Here is a 27,878-nt window from a genome sequence, read left to right as displayed (position 1 = left end):
GTCACTCAGAATTTTATATTAATCTTAAATTAAGCATATATACACAAACTAAGACACTGTTATACCTGCCCTGTGCTAACAACAAGCTAAACAAAACAGGAATGTGTTAATGATAAATCATCAATAATGATAATAAAAGTTTAAGATCAGATTATAGTTTAGTTGTGTTAATAATCAAACAGTAATATTTAAATATATATTGTTGTTAATTTAATACTGTATTAAGCAAAAATAATTTCAAATCAATGTATAATCTCAAGTAAAATAAAAACTTTGTAATAGTTCAGTTCAAAACAGAGAGATTTGAAGGTGACTAAATAATAAACTCATTTTCTGGATTGATTATCTTAAAAAAAGGTTAAATATATTTATGTAACTATATATAGTTTGCTTTAAATTAAAAAAAAAAATCTAATTATTGAGTTTGTAAAAAAAATTTAAAATGTATATTTTTTTCCCGTCACAGGATTATTAATTCTGCAGTTATTTGAATACTCCCTCTGTCTGGCCAAAGCCTTATCCACTAAGCTGAATCTCAGGGCAGTCCACAGTTTGTGTGAGCTCTGAATCTGCAGGCTTTGCAGGCTTTCCTCTTCCCCGGGCAGGGCGGAGAGGCTGCTGACTCCACATTCTCATCCCTCTATCCCTTTTCCTCCATCCCTCCATCCCCCAGTGTCCTGTTTACTCTCTGTAGCCCTGTGGCCATACCACCTCGGAGACTCTCCAGACCACCAAGGCCCTGGCGGCCTCCTTGGATTGGTTGGTGACGGCCCTCACCATGGGAACTGCAGGGAGAGGTGCTGGAGTGGGTGGGGGAGTGGCACGGACAGTGGCTTAGTGGTGGGGATTTTTCATGCTGCGGACCAGGCCAGAGGGTGAAGATATGATTACATGTGGCCGGTCCTTGACATTCAAAATATATAGGTAGGATGTTGCATTGTGTGGCCAGGTGACCTTTTATAATGCTCCTCTGCTGCACTGGAGATTTTTTTTTTATCTTTACACTGGCTAATGACTATTTCAAAACCATAAAAACCATTATGAAAAAGAAAGGGGATTTCAGATTATCGTTGGAGAAACTATAAAGATGTTAAAAGTTCCAGTTCGAATGTCTTCTCTCAGATTCTACCATTACATTCAGTCTCGGCTCTGGTTGGCAGGAGGTTTTCATACCATCCTTCTTAACTTTCCTCTATTGCCATGAAAGTAATAAGAGATGTTATTTTTGACACTCTGAGAAAACGGGAGGGAGTTATGCTGGCCTGCTAATGTCCTGGGATTCTTTCCAGAGCATTGGTCGCCCTCTGCTGGTCAGAGTCTACAATCTTGTTCTTGTCAGCAATAATGTGGTGTGTTTGCACAAAACCTACGGCCTACCACAAAAGCAGCCACAGCAAGCTCCATTATGACATTTATATTTGCATGGGTGGTCCCCTTTACATTGTTGAACTCAGTGACAGCAAGCTCTTACAAATCTAAAAAGACAGCTCGGGTCCAATTTTAGGCAGTAAAAAAACGGCGCTCCGCTTAGGTCAGTCCGTCAGCGACCCATTAAAGCAAACAGCACGGGCCAAACAGCATATTGAAGGTTTTCTCAAAACGTTCACTGGCAGGACATCGTATTCTCTTCAGGAAGGCCTGCCATGGTGGAATGATGAAGGAGTGAAGGAAATATGGGTTTCTAGTTTGGATGCGATATATATGAGGTGTTCAGGGCTAGACTCTGGAATAGAAAGAGATGAAAAAAGGAGGCTGGAAGAGGATACAGGTGTGTGTGTGTGTGTGTGTGTGTGTGTGTGTGTGTGTGTGTGTGTGTGTGTGTGTGTGTGTGTGTGTGTGTGTGTGTGTGTGTGTGTGTGTGTGTGTGTGTGTGTGTGTGTGTGTGACATCAAGGCATTCTGCATTAATTTTCTGCTGAGGTTTTGGAAAGCAGGTCCCAGCTCTGAGTTAAAAGTGTGTGTTTTCCCCACACTGGTGTGCTGACGTGAGCCTGGTGTTTCTTGTGGCCCCCTGAGTTCTTTCAGAAAAGAGGGGGAGGGTCTGCTGAGACAGCACATATAGGTAAAGAGTGTGGCTTGCAGTGGTCAGTGATTAAGCAAAATTTTAGGAAATGAAAAACTTGTTTGCGAATTATTGTAAGCAGCTTCTTAACTGGACAGTGCATATGTGTCGTTTCGTGTTCCCTTTACAGTCTGAAAGGGAAGCTCTAGTTATTGATTCTAAAAACAATTATTTGTTTCCAGCTATATTCCTGAAAAATCTCACCAAACCTGAAGCAGTTCTGGAAAATGCACTTGGGGGGGGCTGACTCTAAAGTGTTTGTGTAGGGTCCTCAACATTTTGACAGCCACAGGATATGTGTGGGCCATTGTTAGTCACTCCAAGTGCTACCTCGGTGGTACAGCTTCCTCCTCTCCCACCAACTTCCATGCACCCACACACACTCAGACACACATTTACATGCCATTACACACAACTTTCCATATTACTATCACAAGTTGTTGTTTTTTACTTTTTGGTAAGTTTCAGATAAGGTTAAAGACTTTTCCTGCAGTTGCATTTCATTTACATTTACCCAACAGATACAAAGTGTTGATTCAGACAAGACTGAATAAATAACATAAGAGTAAAAGTACAAGAAATAAAAGCTAGGTTAGTGTTTCAATAAAAACCGTCACAAAATAATATAAAAAGGCATCGAACACGTCATTATTTCTTAAACTTTAGCTATATATGAATGATTTTTTGGGTGAATTTAACTGCTGGAAGAAAAGAGTGTCACCGTTGTCAGAAACATCCACCTGATAGTATTTTCCAGCTGCAATAAATCTCCAGCCTCTACCAGTAAGAGCATGAACATCATCCAAAACACCCCTGAATAGACACAGTAAATCTTTTTTCTGCTTGCGCTGCCTGCCACACAACACATAAAATGTCTCCCTCAAAATGGGCTCTTTGTGTGGTCAAGTGAATATAGCCCGAAGAATGAACCGCAGTGCTGTGATTCTTTTCCTGTTTCCCCCCGTCTAAAAGCAGACTGCCCTGAAAATGAAGGCAGGCACAAAAATGCCAAACCAAGAACAAACCAGGGAGGAATTTTTAGCTTAGGTCAGGTATCAGTGATCCCCCAGCAGTGACCGCCAATCTACGATCAACACCCAAATGGATGTTATTAAATGTAGTCAGCAGCGGTGGACAGTAATATGAGGATATCTGGCTGCTGTAGCTGTATAGTGTTTCTCAAAATATGCAGTATTGCAAATGTTGGATCCATCTTTTGCGCTGTACTAAATGTTTCAACAAGACACAAACTAAGCTGACACCCATTAAATCATTAAATCTTTTGCTTCACCTCAGAGTGACCCTTATCTCTCAGTTTCATTGTTGTGTCATCCATATAATTCTCCTGTCCCATCCTGAGCTTCATCGTGGGAAATATTTCATACTACAATAGGAGCGGCTGTACGGGTTGCCATTTGGTTGCCTCGTGCTGTGTTTTTGTTGGCCATGATGGCTGTTTTTGGGAGTCAGACGGAGAACAGGCTAAGGGTCTTTTCCCCTCTGTACGGTCCCTGCTGCAGAGAGTGCAGCTCATCGATCACTGTGCACTGGGAGGGAGGACAAACTCTGTGGGTGGGATGGGGGAACATAACAGAGACATGTACAATATGGATGTAAGAAGCTTACATACATCTAGTATGCTGTATCCTGTAACATATGAGAGCTCTACAAGTTTTATGTGTGCGCAGGCAAGTCACACACTCACACACACACAGTTCATTGGACTAGATGAAGAGGAATCCAATAAAACATGACAGGGGTATGTTGTGGGAAGGATAAGTAGAAGTTTGGGGGGGGGTGAAAGGGTCAAGAAGGGAATCATTTGTGTCCCTGGAAAAATCCAAAGAGTTAAAACATGCGCACAAGCAGCGTGTTCAGACACCCACGCCTGCACACGAGCTCAAGTTAGCACACAAACCTCAGACACCAAGAACATGCGCCTTCGCCCTGCTTGAACAAGATGATCGGCTCCATTTAGTCACTTCAGCAAAAACTCCTCAGCAAGAGCTAAGGCATAAAAGCGCGAAACACATACATACAGAGGCCTGATAGATTGCGGCTCTTTCGGCCACAGAGGCCTCTCAGCGGGGCTGGCAGGATGAACAGAGACCCCATGCAGGCTGAGGGGTGAGTCGGAGGGATGAGTAAATACAAATCTGATGGAAAGGGACCGCCTAACCAGCAGTAGGGCCCAACCTGGAGATGACATGGAGCCAAGCTGATGACCCAACAGCGGGGAACCGCCAAGATCATTTAAGGTTTGAGCGTGACCATTTGATCGAAGCTGAAACCACTAAGTGAAAACACCGGACGCAGCAAGCTGCCATGTTTCTCCCTCGTCTGGAAATCAATCTGCCTGTGGGTGGGAGCTATTTTCATTCCAAGTCATGATGCACTCTCACTGAAAACAAAATTTTACTGTAAATATCTGTCAACCATATGGGACGTCAAGTTCCAAATAGTATCTGGAAAATTATTGTTAATATCAGACTAATTTGATTTTGGCATACTTTAGAACATCAACGTCCCTGATAATTTCTAGCTAAAGCTCTATTAACTGTAAGTGAACTTCTCATTGAAATTATAGCATTTTAGCTGCCTGTTAGAGATCCTGATCACTATTAGCAGCTCATTATCCAAAAGCATAGGCAACAAACCAGGTAAAATCAGGTTTCATTATTTTTGAGGGACATCGTCCATATTTTCTTGAATGTATTAATTATGTTTCTGCTAAGAGTGACCAAAGATGGCAATTAAAGAGCAACAGCAGATGATATAACACAGGATACTTCAGTGTCATTAGAGCTTTTAGAAAAGTCTCTAAAAGCATCTGGTCGTGCCAGATTTAAAGCAGTAGGTGTAAAACCACTGAGTGCACTGAACTAAAAACGAGTGTGTTTTATTGCTTGTGAGTTACACATTGCTTTTTTCTTTCAAACTTAGATCGTCTCGGTTTAACAGGAGAACAGTAGTTTGCAGGTGTGGCTGTTCAGGGTGAAAACTGTGAAGGAATAATTGGACATTGTGTTCTTATTGGTGTCAGACTTCAGCAGAGTAAAAAACAGATCACTCACCCAGCATGTTCCCACCGCTGGACGTGACGACACGTGTACTGCTATTAACTGAACATAAACATGGTCTGTTCCTCCCCTGCACAAATCAGAACCACCTGCCCTCGGGCCCTGAGAACTAGCTGGTCCTCTCTCCGGACCTCCTTTGAGAGAGCGAGAGAGAGAGCACCTCTTGTTTGGACAAACGTCAGAGCCGGTCCAGCGGCCTCCTACATGAAACGAATAGTGGAGAAAAGAGAATCTTAGCCTTCGTGTAGCCTCCTTCAACTCCAGGCTTCCTCTCCACCCCGTTGCACAGAGCCCAATATTTTTTAATTACATACAGGAAACTCCTGTTACAAAGGACACTTTCATAGTCAATCTAATGGCGGGCTGTGAGAAGTGCTGGGGTCACCTCTCCCTGTCTAATTGATTGTGTGTGGGTGGTATTGACTAACAAACTGGAGAGTGTGCAACCTAGAAATTCGGATCCACTTTCTCAAAGCCAAGAAGGCACCAGGTGCTTGAATGCAACATGCTTCTTAAAGACACCAACAGCAAAACTACATGTACAGCTATTGTCTTCACTTCTGTCTTATTTCCTTGTTCGTGTATCCTGGATTAAAATACTTGTCAGTCTTAACAATATTTTATATTGCCAGACAAAGAGTTAGACATGTCAATAAGCTTTTTCAATTCTCAGATTTTTTGCTCTGGTGGTCTCTAACTGACAGGAACTGAGGCGCTATTTGTTATCTTTAGGTCCAATAAGTACATCTGGTTTTGGTTTGGCTCCTCAAGATCGCCCCTGGAGATGTGGATGGAGGGGACTTAGGGGTGAGGTGGGGTAGTGGAGGGGCAGTTCTTGGAGCCTTTTTTCTTCTCCTAAATTGAATTTCTCACCATTCCAACCTGGGCCTTGGACCAGGGATAGAGCGAGAGCTTGCATTTGGCTTCCAGCCCTCAGGCTCCTGAAAAGCTATTCAAAAAAAGAGAAAAGGTAGGGAAAAATCCTTGGCCCAAATCAGTATCACCTGTTTTGCCAAATGACTCGCATGTTCAGAGTAATGGTTATTAAGCGACTCAGATTCTCTCTGCCTGTGTTTGCAATAGAGGAATGTATGAACTCTCTCTGAACCGTTCCTGACATGAAACTTTTAGTGGGATGAAATGATGTGTGAAAGTAAACAAATAGTAGACTAAACAAGACTGTCAGCCTCAGATTGGAAACTATTTGAAATGTATTTTTAGGACGCTTTATGTAAAAGTTTTTTTTATTTTCATTTTGATTTTTCCCCTCAAAATTGGTTATAAATCAGTTGCCAATATTCTAGTTCGGTTCAAGCATCTGTAATATTTATACAATACTGTCAATTGCACGTGTTCAGTAGCCCACAGGAAAACAGCTGTTGTTGGAAGAAAGATTATTATAATAACCCACTAAGGTGGCCTATGTAAGGAAGTGTGTGTTACAGTTTTTTATAATTATTGACTTTAATTATTATATAATTATCATTTCAGATTCAGGGGAGTTTAATGATATAATCAATTTTTTTTTCATTTATGTTCTGAACATTTATAATTGAAAATAAATTAGTCAATTCAGCTTAAAGGAGACATTTGTGCTTCTTGGTTTATGTCTATTAAGTTTTTAAAAATCTGAAAAAGCAGAAAAAAGGCATCCAAACTGTTTTTCTCCCAGGTTGTTTAACTTTACTGTAAAATTGAGTGTCTGTGGGGTTGCCTTTAAAGCCAGCTTCAAATAGCCATTTAATGAAGTTCAGAAGTGACACTTGGTCACTCCAGACATTAGGATTGCAGTCCAATAGAATGCATAAAGAAATGTGTTCACTGAAAACAAAGCATACAAATACACTGCAGTGGTTTGTCATTTTTCATTTACAGAAATGCTCATAAACTTACTTCCTTAGACTCCATGTGCGACAATATGCTGCTTTATACATTATTTGTGCAGTTCAAAGTCAACCAAATCTTTACATTTAAGAGTATTTAATTGAATAAAAAGTGGATTTAATGGTTCTCTTTAACAAGTTTTATTTATGATTCTTATTGTTCTCTTTTGCAGAGTGCATATATTCAAGTTTTTGTCTTAAAGTTTCATTTATTTTAAGAACAAGAACAACAATAAGAACAATGATGAACATTTACCATCCTTAATATATATTATTGCCACATATTTACCTTATATACTCACTTTTCCAATATATATTGGAATAAAAAGCTTGAAAATTATTTGTTTTTCTTAGTGTTTGTTTTTGAAGTGCACTTATTCATGATAAAAAAAAATTACATGTTTGGGTATGCTAACAAGCATAGTTTTGCATAAATGCATTTATTGATTGACTGATTTTGGTACAAATGGAGGTATGGGACATTATAGGGTCCCATATTGGAAAAATGTTTATCTGCCAGTATTTACCATGTTTTTGACATATATTAGATATTCAGTCCAGCAGATTTTCATGAAGAAACCTGTCAAATAAAAAGCCATTTTAATATGCAAGAAATTTGCATAGGCCTGTTAATTCTGAGAGTCTGGTTTTATGGACAAAGCCAAACTGGAACTAAAGGATCAGGCTGTGGTGTAGAAAGGGCAGTTAAAGAACATCCTGAAATACCCGTTCTTAATGAAGAACAATAAGATTCACAAACTGAAGATAAATCATAGAATTTTCCAGCAAGATATCAAGAGTCGAACAAATATGAAAAATCTTCTTTTCCTATGGTTGTGCCTCATTCTTAAAAATCATCAAACCTTCCATTACAACTACAGAACATTTCATTATAGCTATCATGTTTTCTTTGTATTCAGTTTCGATATGAGATGATTTTTAGTTATTTTCCATGTTCAACTGCACTTTTCACATCATGTTCATTTCCTAAGAAGAAATTCAACCAAAATAATTCAAGCTTCAGCAGATTCCAGGTTTTACAGATGGAAGAAAACCCGTAACTGTCTAATGCATGCTACGCAAAGCAGAATTGCTATATAAATCAAAATAGTTTATTTTCTCAACTCTTACGATTCTGTAGCATAACAATTTCACACTGTAATTGTACTCAAGTACTGGGTTCCTAAGGCTTTGGGGGCAGTTTGCATTTCTGGTATTTCTCTACAACTGAATACATGTTTTCCTGTTGTACTCTCCCATAAAGTCTTTACTTATCCCTGATTAAACCCCTGGGTTCTGTACAATAAGTGCGTATAATGCTTGCTTTGTGGGAAAGTTCTACTTTTCCTCACTGTCATTCTCCTTTTTTAAGACTCTTAGCCTGTTTTTTGTTGTCGGTACAATCCCTGATACCCTGAATCCCATTACTGCAACAGCATCGTCACCCCACACACTCAGTTTATTTTCTCAAGTGACTGTATTGCACAAACTGACCCCTTCAGATTCTCCTGATTTTGCTCCTGGAATCTGCTCTACTTTCATTCTGAGTGAAAGTGTGTGCTCCTGTGTTTCACTTATTATGTTTATTACATAAACTGAGCCAAGGTTTAAAAAAAAATAACTCTGCCAAAAATAGAATATTGCAAAGTTTATAAACACACAAAGAAAGCTATAAAGGTCTCTGTAATATTATCTTACTAAATGGATTTAGTTTTTGACAACATGCAGTATACTTAAAATTCAAAAGAAGAAAGGACAACAAACGCTTGAAGATACAATTTCAGTTTAATGAGTGTGTGCACACTTCAAAAATACATGCTAAATATGTTAGCAATCAGTGAGAACGACTTATTTTACCAGAACTACAATAATCTGGCATTTAACACGAAGGTAGATGAAAACATAGCTCTAACTAGAGAGGCAGCAACAGGTAGACGGTGTGTCACTCTCAGTTAGTGAACCTTCACAGAAGGCGTTTCAAATAAACACTTGTTTTCTTTATTAGCGATTTTAGTGCGATGAATATGCAGAAAGAGAGGCTCTGAAGCACAAGGTACAGTTAAAAAAAACTAATGTAAATTATAACTACGTACCAAGTTCAAACTTTAGCTGCAAAGACATGCAAAAAAAAATGTATATACTTTGCTAATAAGACATATACTGTGTTGTCATGGTGTTTATTTTAAGGTGACATGTGTTGCCGACTAGTCTGTCCAGTGGAACCTCAGCAGCATTGTGTGATATTAGGTCATAAAGCGCACATACTACAGCTTGTTAAGCCAAACACACAAATTTCATTGTCTCCAATAAGCACAATGCACATCCAACAGATTCTAATTTGAATTATTAGCACCTATTTACAGCTTACCGTGTTTATAACCAAGAGGGCAGCGCACATAATTACATTTATATTACAACTGTTGCTGTAGCCTTCAAGCAGTAGCAGCTGAGGTATATTTCTAAATGCATAAAGTTGTTGTTCTCAAAAGGACAAAAAAAATCAGCAAGGAAAGGCAGTACAGTGTTTTTGGTTAGAGATAAATAAGGATGAGTCCAAGCGAGAATTTTATAGTGAAATAAAAGAGAAGAAAATGCGAATTTTTGTGCTTTCCACAAGCAAACACTATCATACAATATGTGTAATAGCAATTTGTAATAATAATAATAATAATAAGTATTAATATGTTTCTATTAAAACTACATCAGATTATGACTTCAGCACCATTTTGAAATGCCAAATAAAAGAATATTGCAAACCACCAGTTGAACATGTATACTTCCCCTGTCACAGTTTCAACAATAACTGAACAGTAGTAGCTTCACAATGATAGCACAGTAATCACACGTCACATAGTAATTCTACTGGATTTTTTAGTGTTATGTGATGGTCTGTTTTTTTTTTATTTACCCTGTTTTTTTGTGACATCATCACCAGTATTAAACACACAGAACTAGCTACTGTTATACCTAAACTGAGCTATTTTCCTTTATATATTTCATCAGGGTGTTGCTTACAATAACACAACACAGTGGATCACATGTCAGGAAGAGGTTTGCGGTGTAGACAGATTTTCAGTCAGTGTCATGAGTACACTGACTAAAATCTAGGTAATTTACAGGGACAGAAGGGTTGGTCCAAGTGGCCACAGGTGGAGCGTCACCTCAGTGTAGCACCCTGGAAAGAAACATTGCGATGGTTTACTGTGAGAGAACCACATCTGTATCGCAGCATCCATTCTGCTACTCCAAACAAAATTTGAGACATGCTTCCCTCTTGTGGATGATTTGAAAGCATAACTCTGACACTGAATTTTTAAGATGTCGTCCCACAGCCCAAAAAAAACACGTCGGTTCAGTTAACTCATGATTCTAAATTGGGCGTGCATGTGAGGGTGTGTTTCTCTGTGTTTGCCCTGATACACTGGCATCCTGCCCAGGGTGAGTATAAGGAGGTGTGTGCATATAAGAAGGGAACAGATTTAAATATAGAGCAATACTTTCAGACCCACCTCAGCTTTCAGTATTGGGCACACATGATGATCTCCGTGATCTGCACATAGTTTTCTGTGAAACAGACAAAAAACAATAATCACCAGTACAACGGTAAGACAGGAATAAATATCCACAACAAATGTAAAGCACAATAAGATGCATTCAAATAATTTTCTTTACTAGGTTCACATATTTTACAAATTTAAGTACTTTTCCAGCATAAAAAGCCTTTACCCTCACAAACGCATGCTTTACCTTTGTGTGAAGACGATGATGAAGAGCAGGGTCGGCAAGCCAAGGATGCCTCAGAGCCTCACATGCCCCCATCCTCCAACTAATGGGAAACACAAAATCACAATATTTGTTTTTACACACTTCATGTATTATTAGCTTTCGTAAGATCAGAGGTCAGTGTATGTGTACAAAATCCAAATACCTTTTATTTACAATCAGGAGTCTGGAGATGAAGTCTTTGGCTTCTTCTGATGTATCTACAAACTCTTGTTCCTCAAAGTTCCACTGACAGGCCAAGATGTTATTCAGAGTCTCATTGTCATCATCGCCGAGGAAGGGACACAGACCGCTCAGACTAGCAGGGAAAAGGGAACGGATGATCAGCAAAGGTTTGTGGATGTGCATGCATGCTTCTGTGTGTTTACTTACAGCATATATGTAATTACACCAAGGCTCCACATGTCTGTGTTGAATGACACAAAGTCATAGTTGATGACTTCAGGAGCGAGAAACTCTGGAGTCCCAAAATTCACTCGGAGTTTCTCCCTTGGTTTATATCTAAGTTTGAAATATGATTGAAATTCACAAAAATGACATGTTGCATGTTGTACGACCACAGCAGTTCATCCAAGTGGGAATAAAACAGAAGTAAATACCAGTACTTACATCCTGGCAAGACCAAAGTCAATGATCTTGACCTTATTTGTGATTCTGCTCACACACAGGATGTTTTCTGGCTGAAATTCAGCAACAACAAAGTATTACCATTTGACTTTTTGAATGGGATAATCCTGTTATGCAATATATCTACAAAGTAATCACTGCAAACATGTGTGACTTTGTTACCTTCAAGTCGAGATGCAGGATGGACATTTTGTGCATGTGTTGCAGGCCATCGCAGATCTGCCTGATGAACAGCACAGCATCCAACTCCATCAAAGTGTGGTTTTCATCAATAATCCTGTCAAACAGCTCGCCTCCGGCAACGCTGAAGGCAAAGACGAGCACATGAAAAGCATTAAAAGAAATTTAAAAAAAAAAAAAAAAAGGCAGGTTAGATAAAATATGTAAGCAAAGTAAGCTGCATATGAAACCAAATTAGAAAAAAGGTAAATAATAAGCTATAAGTAAACCAAAATCCCTTCTGAAATAAATAAACATGTTTTTTAATAAAGGAACGTACTATTCAAGTACAAGGATGATGTCATTTCTTGACTCATAGGCCGCATACAGCTTGATCAGGTTGGCATGGTCGAGATTATTCATGACTTGGATCTCATTCTTCACGACCTCCTACCAAAGAGACAGAAACACAGACACACGGATGCGATGAGAGGTGTCAGCTGTTCTCTGCTAGGACAGACAATGCTTCTTCTCTTCTAGGTCAAATACTTGTCACCTCGGTGACAAGTATTTCCCTCTATCTCTGTTCCAAGAGCGATCTTGTTTTGTACTAGCGAGTGTTTAAAATTCGAAACCAGGACTCTGCTTTTTATATCATGTGATGTAGCTGTCACTGTACTTTGTAGTCGTGACAGTACATGAGAGGTGTCATACCCTTTCTTTCTGACTCCTGGCTTTGATGACTTTCGCTGCCAAAGTGAGACCGGATGAATTCTCCACACATTTGTGCACCTGGCCGAAACGACCCCTTTGAGGAGAGAAAGCAAAGACAAAAGTCAGATTTCTGTAGCTGGAGAGAAACGTGTCAGTTCCATTATCACATCAAGTCAGACGATCCAGCAGTTGGGAAAGATGGTGCTGTGATAGATGTATTTTCCCACGACGAATCAAAAACTGATCTTCCTTCATACGGGGATGTTTCTGGAGAGTCTTGTGCTTAATCTGTTATTTCATTAAATGTGAGCCAAGCTGTGTCTCCACTTTGAAGACTTGGATTAACACTTTGTGATTAGCTACCAGCTGGCACCGGGGATACAGTTTCACATGCCAGTCGGTTCTAAAGTAAAAATAACTGCCGTGACTCTGAAGTTATGAAACATCAGAAAGGCGGGGGTTGGGGGGACTTTACGCGGTTACATTTTACGGGTAATTAAAACCTGTTCTTACCATCTTTGATCTGTGATAGATCAACTTGTCGATATCTTTTACTTATTTTGCATTTCATGGAGATTTGAGGAGAAGTACAGCACTCACCCGCCCAGGATCTCCTGCCAGCTGATGGTATAGAAGTTTGTAATCAGGTTGGGCTTGGCTGACACAATGCGGTGATTAAAAGGAGCCACTGGAGGTGGAGCGGTGTCTAAAGTCGGATGGGGGCACAAGAAAAAAGATGTAATCTGTTTTAATAAGTTGAGGAATGTGAGAACATACAAGCTTCACTGATAATTAGCTACAGTGAGCCTTTGGAGAGTGTAGATAGCTGTCATAATCAAGTTAGCACATTGTGTACTAAAGTGCTATGATAATCAACAGCTACAGAGTTGCCGCTTTAATATAACCGGTTACCATTTCACTTCATTTTGTAGTATTCCATTTGTAATTATTTTTCTTTTTTATCCTCCCTCCCCTCACCAAGAACCAGTCATACCAGATGGTCTGGCTGTACCTGCGGTTTCTTCCTGTTAAATGGGAGTTTGTCCTTCCCACTGTCGCCAAGTGCTTGCTCAGAAGTTCTTTTGATAACTGGGGTTTTATCTCTGTTATTGCAGTCTTTACCTTACAGTGTAAAGCAACTTGAGGTGACTGTGATTTGGCACTATATAAATAAACTGAACTGAATTGAATGAAGTCTGCGACTAACTATGCTCAGAGTCCCAATAAAAAGAGTGGGAACGCATATAAATGTATGTACTGATATATAAAGCTATATAAAGACTCTTTACAGATATTTGAGCAGTTCCAGTCAAGCCATTACAAAGACTTCTACTATACAGTGTACTATAAATGATACATACAGAATTTGTTGCTACCTTGAAAAAGCAAACACATTTTCAGTTTAAAAAATGTATAATGCTACAAAGATAAGTATATAATAATTTACTGGTGCTCTCACCGATAAAGTACTGCTCAGGACCATCGTCATCCTCCTTTCCTGCATCATCTTTTTCTCTCTCCTTCTCCACCTGTTGTTTCAGGTTCAGCTGGAGTTCAATTCCATCTGCCTTGAAGACACCCCAACCCTCTGACTCAGCCTTCTTCTCGTCCTTATTTTTGTTTTCTTCCTCCTCTTCCACCTTCTTTTCCAGCAGCTGGCTCTTTGGGTGTTCCTCTACAATAAAGTGTTCCTGGGTGACAAAGGACTTGGTGCTGCTGACCTGTGATATGGTGTCCTGTTCAGCCTCAGGAGATGGTGCTGCATCTTTGTGGTCATCTCTACTGAATGAAAGTCGATGTATTAGTATGTTTTTTGCATTTTAAAAAAAAAAAATTGTTATGTTTTTGTGCATAAATTTGACCAAAAAATAGAAAAAACACAAACAAACAAAAATAATGTAATAACATATCTAACACTGTTATGAATTGTTATTGAATTAATGAAATGTTTTAGATCTTAAATATATACTATACAGTCGCAATGTGACACCATACAGGACGTTCATGAAATATCATGTTTTGTTCAGCAATTTTTAACAGACACTAAAATGTTTAGTATTATAATTGTAATAATAATAAATTATTACAGATTGTTTTAGTCCTTAAATGTAATAATGGACTACCTGATTGGAGTTGCTTCCTTCTTCTTGTCAGGGGAGGTAGAAAGACCTGAGTCTTCTTCAGCTGCAGAAACACCTTTTTCCTCTTTGTCCTCTTGGACTTCAAGCTTTTCTTCTTCTTTTTGCTTCCCTAGATTCTCCACACTAGGCTTGAGCTCCTTCTCTGTAACATCCTCAGGCACCTTCTCTCCACTTTCCTCCTCACTAACTGCCTCAACATCCTCATTTTTCTCAGCAATATCCACTTGGGAGTCTTCTTGCAGGTAGTCCACCAAGCTGCTGGCAGAGGCATCGGGTTCTTGATCTTTAAGGGGCACTCCAGCTTCTAGATCCCGAAAACCAAGGGTGATCTGCTGACCTGATTTCTCAGCGTTCTCCCTGTTGAGTTTCTGAACCTCCTCAAGGAGCAAAATCTGCTTCTTCAGTGAGATATGTTCTACAAGAATACCAAAGAGAAGTTAGATTTAGTCTCTTAGGATCTGGTTAATATTCATCACTTTAAGAAGAATTAACATTTTCACTCTGAAAAATTCCACTCCGATCTTTAAACGTAGTTTCTATCCCAATTAAACGCTAGCAAGCAACAGCTACGTGTAATAACACTGTAATACAGCCACATGTTCCACTCATAGAAGGTATTTTAGAGTATTTATTTACATTTTGCTGCTGCTGTGTCTCAGATTATTTTGACTTGCAAAGAGACACTGGAGTTTGTAGAAGTAACAGTGTGTTGATCTCAGCACCTGCTGTATCTGGAGGCTTCATCTTCTTTTGTGCTTTCAGACCCTTAGGGCTCAAACGGGGTGTATCTGTCCCATCTTTGCCTTTGTGGTCTTTCAACTGTGAAATGCAAAACAGAAACTGTCAAACCAGAGACCCAGACGAGTACATTAATATGAAATGAATGCATGATCAAAGCTTTATTAGAAAATAAACAAAGCAGTTGTGTCGCCCTGGTACTATTTCTTGTCCCAGAGCGATTATAAAATACAAATGGTCTTCTTTTTTTTCGTATCTCTGGAGTGGCGATGCAAATATTTCACATGTTCTCTAAGCACATAAACGTACAAAGTTTCCACATTTGCGAGAGGTGAGGAAATGCTTTGGTCCGTGAAGCTTTATCTTGGGAGAAGACTGCAGAGTACTGGGCTCGCATGCAGGCGTTATCTCTTGTTTCCCTTTTTTCCCTTTATTAGAGGTAGTTTTCTAGTAAAAAGACAAGAAGACAATGCTTAGAAGGGTTACATGAATGCACACAGAATTGGTGGCATTTTGGTAAGTTAGATTCACACGTTAATGCACAGGATGAATCAAAAATCAAAGACATGTTGGATTTAGTGTCACATGTAAAACGCAACAAGAAGTTAATAAAACGTTGAGTAATTTGATGACAGGTGAATGAAAGATAAAATACGAAGCATTTTCTCTGTTCTCAGCACACAAATTAGCACAGTTAGTGCACATCTTTATTGCACTGGTAGAATTGCATGCCTTTGATTATTTGTGGCAGACTTGGATAGACAGGAGCAGGGCAGTGAATTTATAGCTTATCACTGGTCACACTCAGCGATGGAATGCAATGTCGACCCTGAATGGAAAATATTGCAAGTGACTGCAGGCTGTAGTTCAAATTTCTCAGCTAAGGAAACTCACTAAACACTCTCTGATCACCTTAGCATGGAAAAAAGCCTGTCTTGAACATCAGGTGTCTCACATTTGTTTTCTGTATGCTGTTGGGACATAAACAGCAGGGGAGCTATTTCAAGTGCAGCGTCTCCCCAGTGACCACGATGATTGGAGGGTGAGGAAGTGAATGCAGATGCCGCAGTAGCCCGAATTACTTTCAAGTATGTCACACCTGTGGAGGTGGAGGAAGACGGAGCAGCCACCTGGCAAGTGCTCTGACGACAACAGAAATTCCCTGAAACGTGAGTCATGGTGAAAACATCACATTGGTATTTGGTCATTAATCATCAGGGTATAATTAAGCCATAAAATGTGACACAAACTTTTAACGGGCTTGATATCGTTGAGTCTGATTTTAACGTAACCAAGTATGGGCATATAAAACCTAAGAGTGCACCACTGCACAATGTGCACTGTTACGTAGGTATTTTTTCCAAGTATGTGATATCGTTATCATGTTACGTCAGAGCCATTTAAGTGAGTTTGCGATTTGCTTGTACGTCATACATCAAGAGAGATACAAGCTGTGTGGCGAACTGATAGGAGTGTGGTGTAAGATGTCAAGCAGCACTCAGTGACCTTTAGTGAGGTTTAACTGGATGTGAGTGGATCCTAAGTTTTCAGTTGGTGAATTGTTTTTCCTTTAAAAAAAAAGTCATATAAAAATGCATATTAGATTTTTTCTTTTTCTTCAATAAGTTCAACATTTTGAATCTTGGTAGACTTGGGGGCATTGCCTCAATGGGACTGTATTACTTCCATGAACTTGTAGCAGACTTCTGAAACACTATCTGCAGTTTAAAATAAAGACAATTACTGGAAGCTGTAATTCAAAAATACCTTGGCAGCATTATAACAAGAACTCTCACCTAAGTTTTACATTTTATGTGCTGCAAGAAGTTTAGAAGATTGCAAGGAATCACAATGACAAAGACTTCAGACAATGACTGTTCATCAACAAAGCAATAATGGCAAAGATATGACTTGGATAGTAACACTAATAGGTCTGCACAAGAGAGCCGCAGAAATGAAATGGAAATGAAAGAAATGGACTGCATGACAGAAAAGGAAAGAAAACTCTACAGTTTGTTAACACCTGGTAAGCTGAAGGGATGCAAGACTATTTGGACCACAAACACTGTAGCCCGCATCCAAAGACAGCATTTCTAAACCAGGCCACTCGTATTTCACCGCAGACCTTGCACTGGCCCTCTCGTGCCCTGCTGGAGGTCCCCCCGCACGCTTCATGCGAAGGAGACCCTCAAGTTACACTCGGAGATCCAACATCGACACGTGTGAGTTAAACTGGGAGTTTATATATGGAATAAGTGACATACTGTCCAGTAGCTTACCCAACACTATAAAACTAGTCTTCTTGCTTACTTTACCTTTAATCAGCAGTTGGCAAGTTTGTACACGCCAAAACTCAGACACTACACCAGTCCATTATATGTGGAATTTCACACACAAGCCAAGTCGCATTTGCTGCTATGATCATTTTCATATGTCCTGCCAAGAACAACAAGATCCCAGTGAGATCTTAAAAATCAAAGTCAGCATGGAAAATACAAGACTTGATGCTCATGGTGATGCATGGGCTATGATGCCTGGGCCACCTTTATATACATCAAAACAAATGCTTGTGAATCTAAATTGGATCAGTAATAAAGGTTGTCCCCTTTTTCTCCAAAACCTCATTCATGACCAAACATCTTACAGTCCTTTTGCAGTATAGAGCAGGTGCACACTTCAGCCTATATGTGCAGTGTCTTACTTCAGCTTGTCTCACCTTGTCAGGCTTTTTCGATACAGTATCTGAAGATGATTTCCTCTTTATAGCTTGCTTCCCTTTACTGTCTTTTGACCTCGAGCCCTTCTTAGCCGTCGGGCCTTTGAGCATCAGCTCCATTATCTTCGAATGTTTCACCGTCTCCCCGATGAAGCTGATCACCTGTTGCATGCTTAGGACCAATTTTTCCATTCCTTCCAGCTTCTGAGCCTGCTGCTCGGACCGCTGGTTCACCACCGACATGATGGAGCTCATCTCCTGGCAAATCTGCCCCACCTCTCGTCCCATGACTTGGGTCTGATTCATTACCCTGGGCGGGAGATGGATCTCCTCCTTGTCGACCTTCAAATTCTCCATATCCTTCTCAATGTCGTCAATGTCGTGAGACATCCCATCTAGTCGGCTGAGGACTTTTTCCTGAATATTGATGAGCTTGTCCATCTTGCTGCTCAGTGTCTCTATGCGATTTTGGATGATATCAAAGCCTGCGTTCTCGCCATCACCCACTGCATTTATTACCAGGGAACTCATGGTTTCCAGTGATGTAAAATTCACGTTAAGACACCAACTTGAGACAAGAATAGGACCAAGAATGCCCTCAAAAATACTTCTGCAAAAATCTTAGCCAGCTCTACAGAAAATGAAATAAAATTCAGAAAAAATATTCTACATCGAAAACTGCCAGGTGACAGATCAAATAAACTATAAAGCTCAATTTGTGTTTATCTCAGTTACTACTGAGTCAGACTTCTGTTCCTCCCAAACCTTATCCCTGAGCGGCTGCTCCTCTCTTCTAGAATTGGTATCTAGAATGGAGTGAGCAGGTGTCCCTAAATGTAAACGGCCAGCCTACGTCAGCAGGGTTTAAGTGATTGGGGTGGGAGCTTGGCAATGCTTGGGACATATGAGACGTTTGAGAGTCTTTAAGTGTTAAGCCCACCACCGTCACTCGCCTGCTGGCTGTCAAAACGTTCACTGTACACATTTCTGCTTCTAAGGACAATGCTCATTAATTTGCACAATTTATCCTATTTAACTGACGGAGGTATTAACTTGTTCCAAGAGACGGATACATGTGGTTCACATTTTTGAATCAACTGCACTAAAAAAAGACAGAGAGCTGAATGTGAAGTCCATGTGTGGCTTTTTAGGCAACGCAAGAGTACGTTTGAGATCATTTCAAAAGAGAAAATGTTCCGTTCGAGTGTTTATTTGTTGTTTAAATGTTTGTGACATCAAGGGAAGGACTGGGCTGTAAGATATTTGGCACTGATGTATGTGACTGTGCGTGTACTGTTGTGAATGAGAACCATGTTGCAATGCAGATTTCCTCCTTATCTTTTGAATGCCTAAAACTCACATTCAGTGTCAGGGCAACCTGAAGAGGTCTGTGTTTCTTGGTTGGGTGGAGATAGATTAAAATGTTTATCCCTGACCTGAAATAAGAGATGGGTAACATGGGCGAGTTATATGATGCTTACTCACTGACAGAAACATCCACCGATAACCATCCTTAAGACAGCAAAGGATCCATTTTAACTGAGCTGCTGTAATATGACCGCAATCCAGGTTCACTATATATCAAAATAGGCATGATGTATTCTACCAACAAATCAGAGAAAAAATATAAACACAAATGCAGCCTCGCTGTCGGTCGGGTTTTTGTTTCGTTTTGTTTTTTGCCTTTCTGAGTTCATTCTGTACCCATAAGTACACGGATGCCAAAATGAAGGAAGGATCCAGCTTTGCTCAAGCTACCATGAAATTCTTTTGACAACAGAGGCACAGAGCACAAATTGAGCCACGGTGACCTTAGCCAAACTCGTTGTGACTCGAGCCAAAGTCTGACCTCACTGGTGCAAAGGACCAGGGAAGGTTCTGAACTCTGCAAAGGAAAGTGCAAGCAAGTGAAGTGGGACAAAAAGAGTTTACCTGTCGGCTTATGTTTCATGACAAGTCACCACACCGGGTTGAACATTTGTCTAATTTTTTTTTTTTTTTTTTTTTTTTTGGTGTAGATACGCTATGTTGAACAAAGCCTTCACAAATCCTTCTACACCAGTGAGACCAGAGAGTGAACCGAACCACTGCTTCCCCTTGTATTTGTATTGTCTCGTGTCTCGCTAAAGCAAGACAGCTGCAGCGGGAAGACCAAGTAACTGTGACAGGGCAGAAACAGATGGAATGAAATGGACCATCAGTCACTCAGGGTAAGACACCAGTGCTCACACCTGTCTTTGAATGCCAGCAGATGACAGACAGCATGGGAATTAACAGCATGTTGTGTCAATTTAATGAGCTCGGACACTTTGCTTTCTTACAGTGTGCATGTGCATGTAACAAACACAAATATTAAAGACAAGACAGAGCAAATGATTCTGCAACATGGTGTTGTTGTCATATCAGTGGACATTAAACGCAACCTTGCAACATCCTGGCACAATCTCGGTAGATCTGTCAGTGGTCAGCGGTGGGAGGTTACGAAACCCAGCAGGAGATATAAAGAGACATTAGACTTATGACATAAAGCAAATGTCAAGTTTATATCACTTACACTTTACAGTGAAACTAATACCAAAGAAAGTAACAGCATCACGGCCAGGGCTCAAAGTCGTCTCTCACCATCTCTGCCAAGAGCGAGTATGTGTACACACAATGTGGAAGCTGTGAAATCTTTGCCCGGTCTGCTGCTGCGTGGTTAAAAGTTGTTACGTTAATGTGACAGCAAAATCACTGGGATGTTTAGCGGCATTGTGTAATGCATAAATGATGAATGCTTTATAAATTATTCAAAATAATTCTTTGTTATATTTACGGGTGCGTATCCCAGTTGAACTTGTAGTTCTCGAGTGACTTCTAGAGTGGAAAACATGTGAAGGTAAATTGATATACAGCACAGGGGACAACACCTTTAAATAGTAGAACTTAGAACTTTTGAGATCACCGTGTACCCTTTGTATCCCCAAAGTCATACGTAATAAAAGCACTAAGAAGAATCAATCTAGTTTATGCCACAATCACTTGGTTGCAACTGATGAAGCTGATTTATCACTCAGTGAATAAGTTCTTTGCCGTGTTGCAAAAAAACCCCCAGAAAACAGATGATGTTTTTGAATGTCTTATTTCTTCTACAACCACTCAAAAGCCCAAATATATTTATTTTCCCTGGTAAATTGCAGAAAAATCCTCTGCGAATTCATACTTATGAACTAACTGTGTATAGATTTTTGTCACTGACCTCATTTTTTTAAGCTTCAATAAATTGTCACATTATTTTGGTTATTTATTATACATTCAAGGGACATGCTTTTGGAAAATGAATGCTTAGAGGCATTTTTCTGCACAAATAATTGCTGAAAGACTTACATGTTGCTTCAAATTTCCGATGAAACTATGTACCCCTCATTGTCCTCACCTGTATGCATACATCCATCTACACATACTGTGTACATGCAGCATAGTATGTTTTTTTTTGTTTGTCTGTTTATTCATTTAAGCTTCTGTTGACAGCAGTGGAAGAATATAAAAAATGAAAAGAAGATACAAAAATGTAAAAAATTTTACCTAAATGCCCTACAAATGTGTTTGTTTGCTTGCTTGTTTAGACAGCATTTTTTAAAGGGTCAGTGTGTGAATATTGTGGCATGACCCTCTGCATTAGGTTATTTGTTTGGCACTGAGACAAGATTAAAAATGGGCTGCCCTTACAGAGAACACAATGTCCTGGGAAGCTCTGGGGATGTGTGCTATGGCCACCATCCAGTCACCTCTCCGTCTCCGCTCACACACCGCTCTGTCTGCCAGCTCTGGCTATACTTTCTCTTGGAAACTTGTGGGCTTAAATGTGACTGGCAACCATGAAACTCAACTCCTCATGCTAATGTCTAAGAAGCCTCTTCTTTTCTCCCGCTGTCATCTCAGATTTTGTCTTGGCATGCAAACACGTTTTGCTGCTGCACTTTGACAGACTTTCTGGTTCTGTTTATATAATGTCATGAAACCACACTACACAGCGTCCTGATGATTCAATATAGTGAGACGCACACACTCCAACTTCACCCTCACCCTCTCGTTGCATACAAATATGTCTGTCTTGTTAAATGCAATTGTCACGAGGACGCATTGTGTGCACATTTCTGTATGCAAACTGAAATATGTACATATTTTGAAAGCAGCTTTTGGATCCTCCATCCAATGACCATTTAAGAAAATACAGTCATTTTTTGGGTGCTTTCACTGGTTTAATTTTTCAAATAGAAGGTGTTGTGATTTCCCATTATATTGTTAGTCATATACCACAAGGAGTGCTTCAAATAAAACCAACAAAGTGCCAGAAAACTTTCATACACGACCACCTGAGGGTCACTCCAAAAAGGAAGCTAATCCTGATAGACTCCTGTGTTATAATTTCCAACATCAGGGTAGAAATAAACATACTTACAGCTTGGTACAAAAAATATTTTCCCTTTTATAGCATATTGTCCACGCCAATGACAACTGTACAGTGGTTCCATTTCTTCCTAATTCTACAAGCTGCAAATTCTACAAGCTGGATACATTTTTTTTTACATCATCTTGTAATTTTCTTATATTGTGGTGACTTCTGCCTTATAGTGCATCACATAAAGTTACAGAGATTATAAAAAATGACTGACTGAATGCTGCTTCAATGTTCCTCCACATAACATATAATCAGACAATATACATCTACAACTGTATACAAGTCTATAAACACAATACACCCTCAAAATTTCTGTATCTCTTGAAAATAATTTATTTTTTATCTTTAAACATTGCTTTAATTCCACATTTAAACTGCTTCCATATTTCACACAAAAACTTCTTATGGTTCAATATTGTGCATCTTTAGATTTAACGTATGCCTTAAATTGTACCCATCCAATTTAAATTGCTTAAACAAAAATTCATAGGCAACGACCCATACAAAGAGAACAGTAAAATTACCTGCATACTGTCACAGTTGTTTGTTGTTGTTTTTTAATCTAAGCACTGCTCAGAATAATTTCATTCATTTGCTTCTACATAGCACAATAATCCTTATTGTAATCCTAATTCACTCCCATTAACATCAAGTGCAGTCCCACTGAGGAATATATTCCCTAAGGCACTATTATTACCAGTATGGAAATGTAAGGAGCGTTTTACACAAGAGATATCAACGTTAGTGACAGACTGCAAAGAAAGCTTGGTCAAATACGTGCCACTCTCCTAGAGTAAATGTCAGTGTGTGTCTCCTAAATGCCAAGGAATGGAAACAAGAGAGGGTGAGAAGTCTTCAGCTTGTCTCTATGGTATACTGCCACAGTATTAAAGATAACTAGAGGATGCGTGTATTTATAAGCAGCGGTGTATATAGGCAGTGTATATATTTACTCTCAGTCAGATTTCCCTCAGTATACATGAGCTTTCTTCAAAATAAAATGCCATGTAAGAGTTCTGATGGAAACAAAAACACATAGGAGACAAAGTGAACTGAACTGTTGAGCTGCAAACAACAAAAGACAAAACTGTTGAGTTGCAGAAAACATTTTTTGCTCTGATGTCAGCCCCTGAATGTACTACACTAAATCAAGGCTGCCAAAAATCACTAAGTCGCTAGATGGCAGCAAAGCCAGAATCTCCTGTCTGTTTCATCATTCAGCAGAGACACTACATTATTGTGTCTGCCATGCTCTGCCACTAGAGTACACTGTACCTTTACAGGTGATTCTCTAATGTGCTCCCACAAACGCCACCAGCTACAGTCCTAAATCAGTCCCAACAAACTGAATGTTGTGCAAAGAACTTTCCAACTTCTAATAAGCATAAGAGGAAGCCAAAGATTGTGCTGACATTCCCTTGTGGCAGTAACTGTTAAAACACAAGAAGAACAAAGCAAGTACTAAACTACACAAATAATCTAGCTCAACTATAAATTCTGCATTTACAAAGTTATTAATCTTCATCTGCTATTGACACTGACAGCGGATTTTTAGTTAAACTACTTACTTGTGATGTACTGTGGCATTGTATGTAACAGGATTTAGGCCAATTGGGTACATAAGTTTGTCTTGTTGTAATGAATTACAGGCAAATATAGTTTACATCTGTGGCACTTGTGTTGTCTGAAGTGTCATACAGACTTGCTGAGGCCTGACTTTCCATGAAACCTAAGGGTACAATAGAGCACAACATCATTTTCCTGTGTAGTATACAACTTGAACTGGACTTCACCTGTAGAATAAAAACTTTTATTATGCATCAGGTAATATTTATGTATTTTGATCCCAGCAGTGAATCTTTAGTCTATTCCAAGGAACTGAAGAAGACTAAGAGCAGAAGAGAGGTGATTATGTTCAAGTAAGGGGATATCTGCAGAAAACAGCGGTTCTTTTGACATAGTAAACTAAGTAAGTAAAGTTTATTTATACTTTATAGAGCTTTTCATAGACATAAAAGTCTCAATGCACTGTACAATAAAAAAAACAAAAAAACCCACACTTAATACCAATAGATACATGCAGCAAGACATAGCTGTAGGGTTAAAACACTGTATATCACTATCCAAGAATATTGATTTTAACACATACAGTGGTGTAATGTCCTTTCATTTAAATAATAATACTAATAATACTACTAACTTAAAAATCACCACTAGAAACATGAACACTCAAAAAGTGCAAACCTCCACCAAGGCAGCTCATTTTCTTTATGGTACATATATTTCATTTGTTCTTTTTAAACATACTTTGGAAATTGTACGTTTTTATTTCCGTAAAAAGAAGTGCAAAGTGCCGGCTTTTATTATTCACCCTGTGGAAACCCATTTTAATGTACTTGACATTATTTTGATTATAGTTATTGTTTATTTGTCTAACTGATTAGGCAGCTCATTCTCTTGCTCTTGACATACTTTCATCAAAGATATAACACGTTTTGGGGCAAAATTGAAAAAAAACAGACAGATATGACAGGTCAAATGTGACATGATATTTGGATGCAAACTATAATGTAATATTTAGAATCCCCATAAATCACTCTAATATTGCCAATATAAACTTTTTTTTTAAAAGATAAAAGACATATTATGAAAGCTTGACCTAATTAAAGTTTACTTAAAGAAAACATCAGTGGTCCAAAGCAACATGACATTAAGAATCCTCATAAATCCTTCCCTATATGCCTATATGCTGTCGATATAAACAATGGAAGTAAGAAACACAATTTTAAATAGCTCTGTATAGCATTATTATCACTTTGACCTTCAGATCAATTTATTAACCTTGAAGGAGAGGTCAGAGGTCAGATGTAACATGATATCTTAAATCTTTATATGGTACTTTTTATATGTTAATGATACATACCACACATGTAGGAATCGTAGTTTATACGTTATAAGGGTTTTTTGGTCAATTTATGACTCATAAATCGTGAAGTTGACCTTGATGACTTTGGTGGATGTGCGCCAAATTTTCATAGGTTGTTAACATGCCCCCACTCGGCGACTCTTTAAAGTTTTAGCAGAATTCATTGAAAATTTCTCGAGCCATCGTGTTTACAGACAGAATGACACTCGTGCACGCACGCAAAACTGACAAAGCATAACTTCCTTAGTGGAGGGAATAATTCTATTCTGCAAGAAAAATACAGTCCTGATGTGACAGTAAACACTGTTCTGCCCTTCTTGAAGGACATAGCAATGTGGACGGTGATTACCAGGTAAGAGCTGGTATTAGATGTTGCTTTAAACGCTGCTGCTGTCACCTCTTCTTAACACAGAGTTTTTGGTAGGATTGATACTATTTGTTGTAGGCCCTTTTTAATGATTGCCAGCAAGCAAAAACACAATTAGTGTTTCAGAGTAAAAGAAAACATAACTCACAGTGCAACAGTATTGTTATATGTGTACGTAATAGGGCCATTAACATTCACTTATTAATACCTCAATAAATCAAAGATGTCTTCTTCTAATTAGATTTTAAAACAACATGGCATAGCATCTTACACAGATCCAAAAAAAAATGCAATTAAACAAATATGTTTTAGTATTCTGTGCTGTCTCATTAGGACTTATAACAACAAAATGATCCCCATGATGAAAAGACTGGATCTGAATATAATGTTTTTGTTTGCAAAGGTAGAAAGTTTTCTTTGTCCCATCTGCTAGCTCATCAAAACATTAAGACAATCAAACTCTTCACAGAACAACTGCTGACTATTCAAATGCTTACATTGAAACCCATACAATGAAAAAATGTAAAATACTGATAACCATTGTTTAAAAACACAAAGATATTTTAGCTTTTTACGATTAACGTGTAAATATTGTCCCACATATCAGAAGGTTTTGTATGTACCTGAATGGTGAACGCTCTTTGCTGCCTCCTGTAGTAGAATAAATCATACAGGCTGTGCCAGAGGTAGGAAAGAATCAGACACATGCTGTTGACTAGCCAGATATCCCAGAATGTGACAAAGTTGTCCATGGCTTTCACTTTACCCTTCATCCTTCCCTTTCCGCCTCGCTTTGCCTATATTTAACTACAAACGGCCTTTGAAAGCTCAAGGAGGAGTCTCTCAAGTGAAGCTGATGAGCGTATACTTTCTCAGGATAAGAGCTGGCAGGACATTAATGCTACTTTACCTCCCGCAGCCTCTTTTAATTCAGCCAAGGGTCCTACTTCAATCAGCACTTGCAGCTAAAGGAAGGGCAGTGTGTCCTCATGACAAAAGAGTGACAGGTGCCAGCAAAGGGTGTCTGGGAGATAAGCTCTCTCTCACGCTGTCCAGTCACTCCAGCTGTATTAGGAATCGACCTTTTTTAAATTTTCTATATCACTTTTGTCCCATTGATCTCCACTTTAAAACTGAGAATCACAGAATGAAGAAAAACTAAATTAAATCAGCACAGCATTGACTCTGAAGAGAGAGAATTGTTATGGGTTTCCAGCTCGCTGTCAACACAGACCCAGTGTAAACCAATAGCCTGTGCTATGCAATTCCCACTGCAAATGTCACAAAGACTATTACATGAAGGATTAGACTCAATGATTCCAGCTGTATCAGTTTCATATATAATAATTATTAAATGACACTACAAATGAACTTCTAATCAGTACTTCATGGTGGCTCTGAAGAGCTTTAAGCTCAGCACCATATCTTCAGTATATTGTGCAATAAAGACGTGTGTGAAAGGTGTGTGAATATATATAACCACAATCCCAAGAATGTATTATCTGGCTAAGAGTGGTCAGTCACAGCTACACAGCTATGTGTAGCATGTCTGGAAACCTCCTCTGACTTGACCAGTCATTCTGCCAAACACAACACAGAGCTCACTTTTGGCTTCTGGGTGGAGGCATGTCTAAGATTGCTTCTTACAGACAAGACAGAGAAGTGTTGAGGCACATTAGTTATTGGTTTGTTTTTTGGGGTTTTTTTTTTAATATTATTACTATTATTAATATTGTGTTTTATTTTTAATATTTGATCAACTGGAATTCCTCAATTTACTGAGGTCAGATTTAAGTTTCTTTTTCCCCCAATGTATTTCAAATGTTTTGTAAAATTATAACAAGTGTTGCTGATTATGTTATTTCTGGATACTGATAGACATTGATCCTGAATATGAGATCTTAGAAGTTTATCATTTAAACTTATGAACTGTGAATTTTCGCAGTGGTGTATTTTTACTGATACAGTTCAATAAACATTTTCTCCATTATAGATATAAACAATTAGATAAAGATGAAGAACAGTTAAATGGGTCATTTAAAAGACATTTAACTGGAAATAAAGAAAGCACATTCAGAATTTACAATAGAGAAATTATTAGATAATTATTTGAATAGCGAAAACTTGCTGAAAACTTAAAATGCTTGTTCCCACAGTCTTGCAAAACCACAGCCACAACTTGCATGCCTGGGGGCATACAGGTCCTCCCGACTTTTCAGAGGAATTCACACTTTCAAACAAA

The 27,878-nt window shown here is 38.9% G+C and overlaps 1 protein-coding gene across 3 annotated transcripts; it reads right to left on the bottom strand.

The window, feature by feature from the left end:
- Window positions 1-9,264: 9,264 nt before the first annotated feature.
- On the bottom strand, window positions 9,265-18,710 carry mylk4a (myosin light chain kinase family, member 4a). 3 transcript variants are annotated; one of them, XM_026150156.2, is made up of 15 exons: window positions 17,903-18,709; window positions 15,496-15,633; window positions 15,171-15,267; window positions 14,431-14,863; window positions 13,767-14,089; window positions 12,908-13,013; window positions 12,308-12,401; window positions 11,934-12,043; window positions 11,597-11,738; window positions 11,417-11,487; window positions 11,180-11,308; window positions 10,953-11,105; window positions 10,772-10,850; window positions 10,534-10,588; window positions 9,265-10,199 (listed from the first exon to the last, which is right to left on the bottom strand). In XM_026150156.2, the coding sequence occupies exons 1-14, from the start codon at window positions 18,431-18,433 to the stop codon at window positions 10,535-10,537; spliced, it is 2,460 nt and encodes an 819-aa protein (XP_026005941.1). In that variant the 5' UTR covers window positions 18,434-18,709; the 3' UTR covers window positions 9,265-10,199; window position 10,534. The 3 variants fall into 3 exon arrangements, with proteins under 3 accessions (XP_026005941.1, XP_026005942.1, XP_026005943.1); XM_026150157.2 differs by having other exon boundaries at window positions 13,767-14,086; XM_026150158.2 differs by lacking the exon at window positions 15,496-15,633 and having other exon boundaries at window positions 17,903-18,710.
- Between the last annotated feature and the right edge of the window lie 9,168 nt (window positions 18,711-27,878).

The sequence above is a fragment of the Astatotilapia calliptera genome, chromosome 18 (assembly GCF_964374335.1).
Source record: "Astatotilapia calliptera chromosome 18, fAstCal68.1, whole genome shotgun sequence".
NCBI lineage: Eukaryota > Metazoa > Chordata > Actinopteri > Cichliformes > Cichlidae > Astatotilapia > Astatotilapia calliptera.
This window is presented reverse-complemented; position numbering and strand designations above follow the sequence as displayed.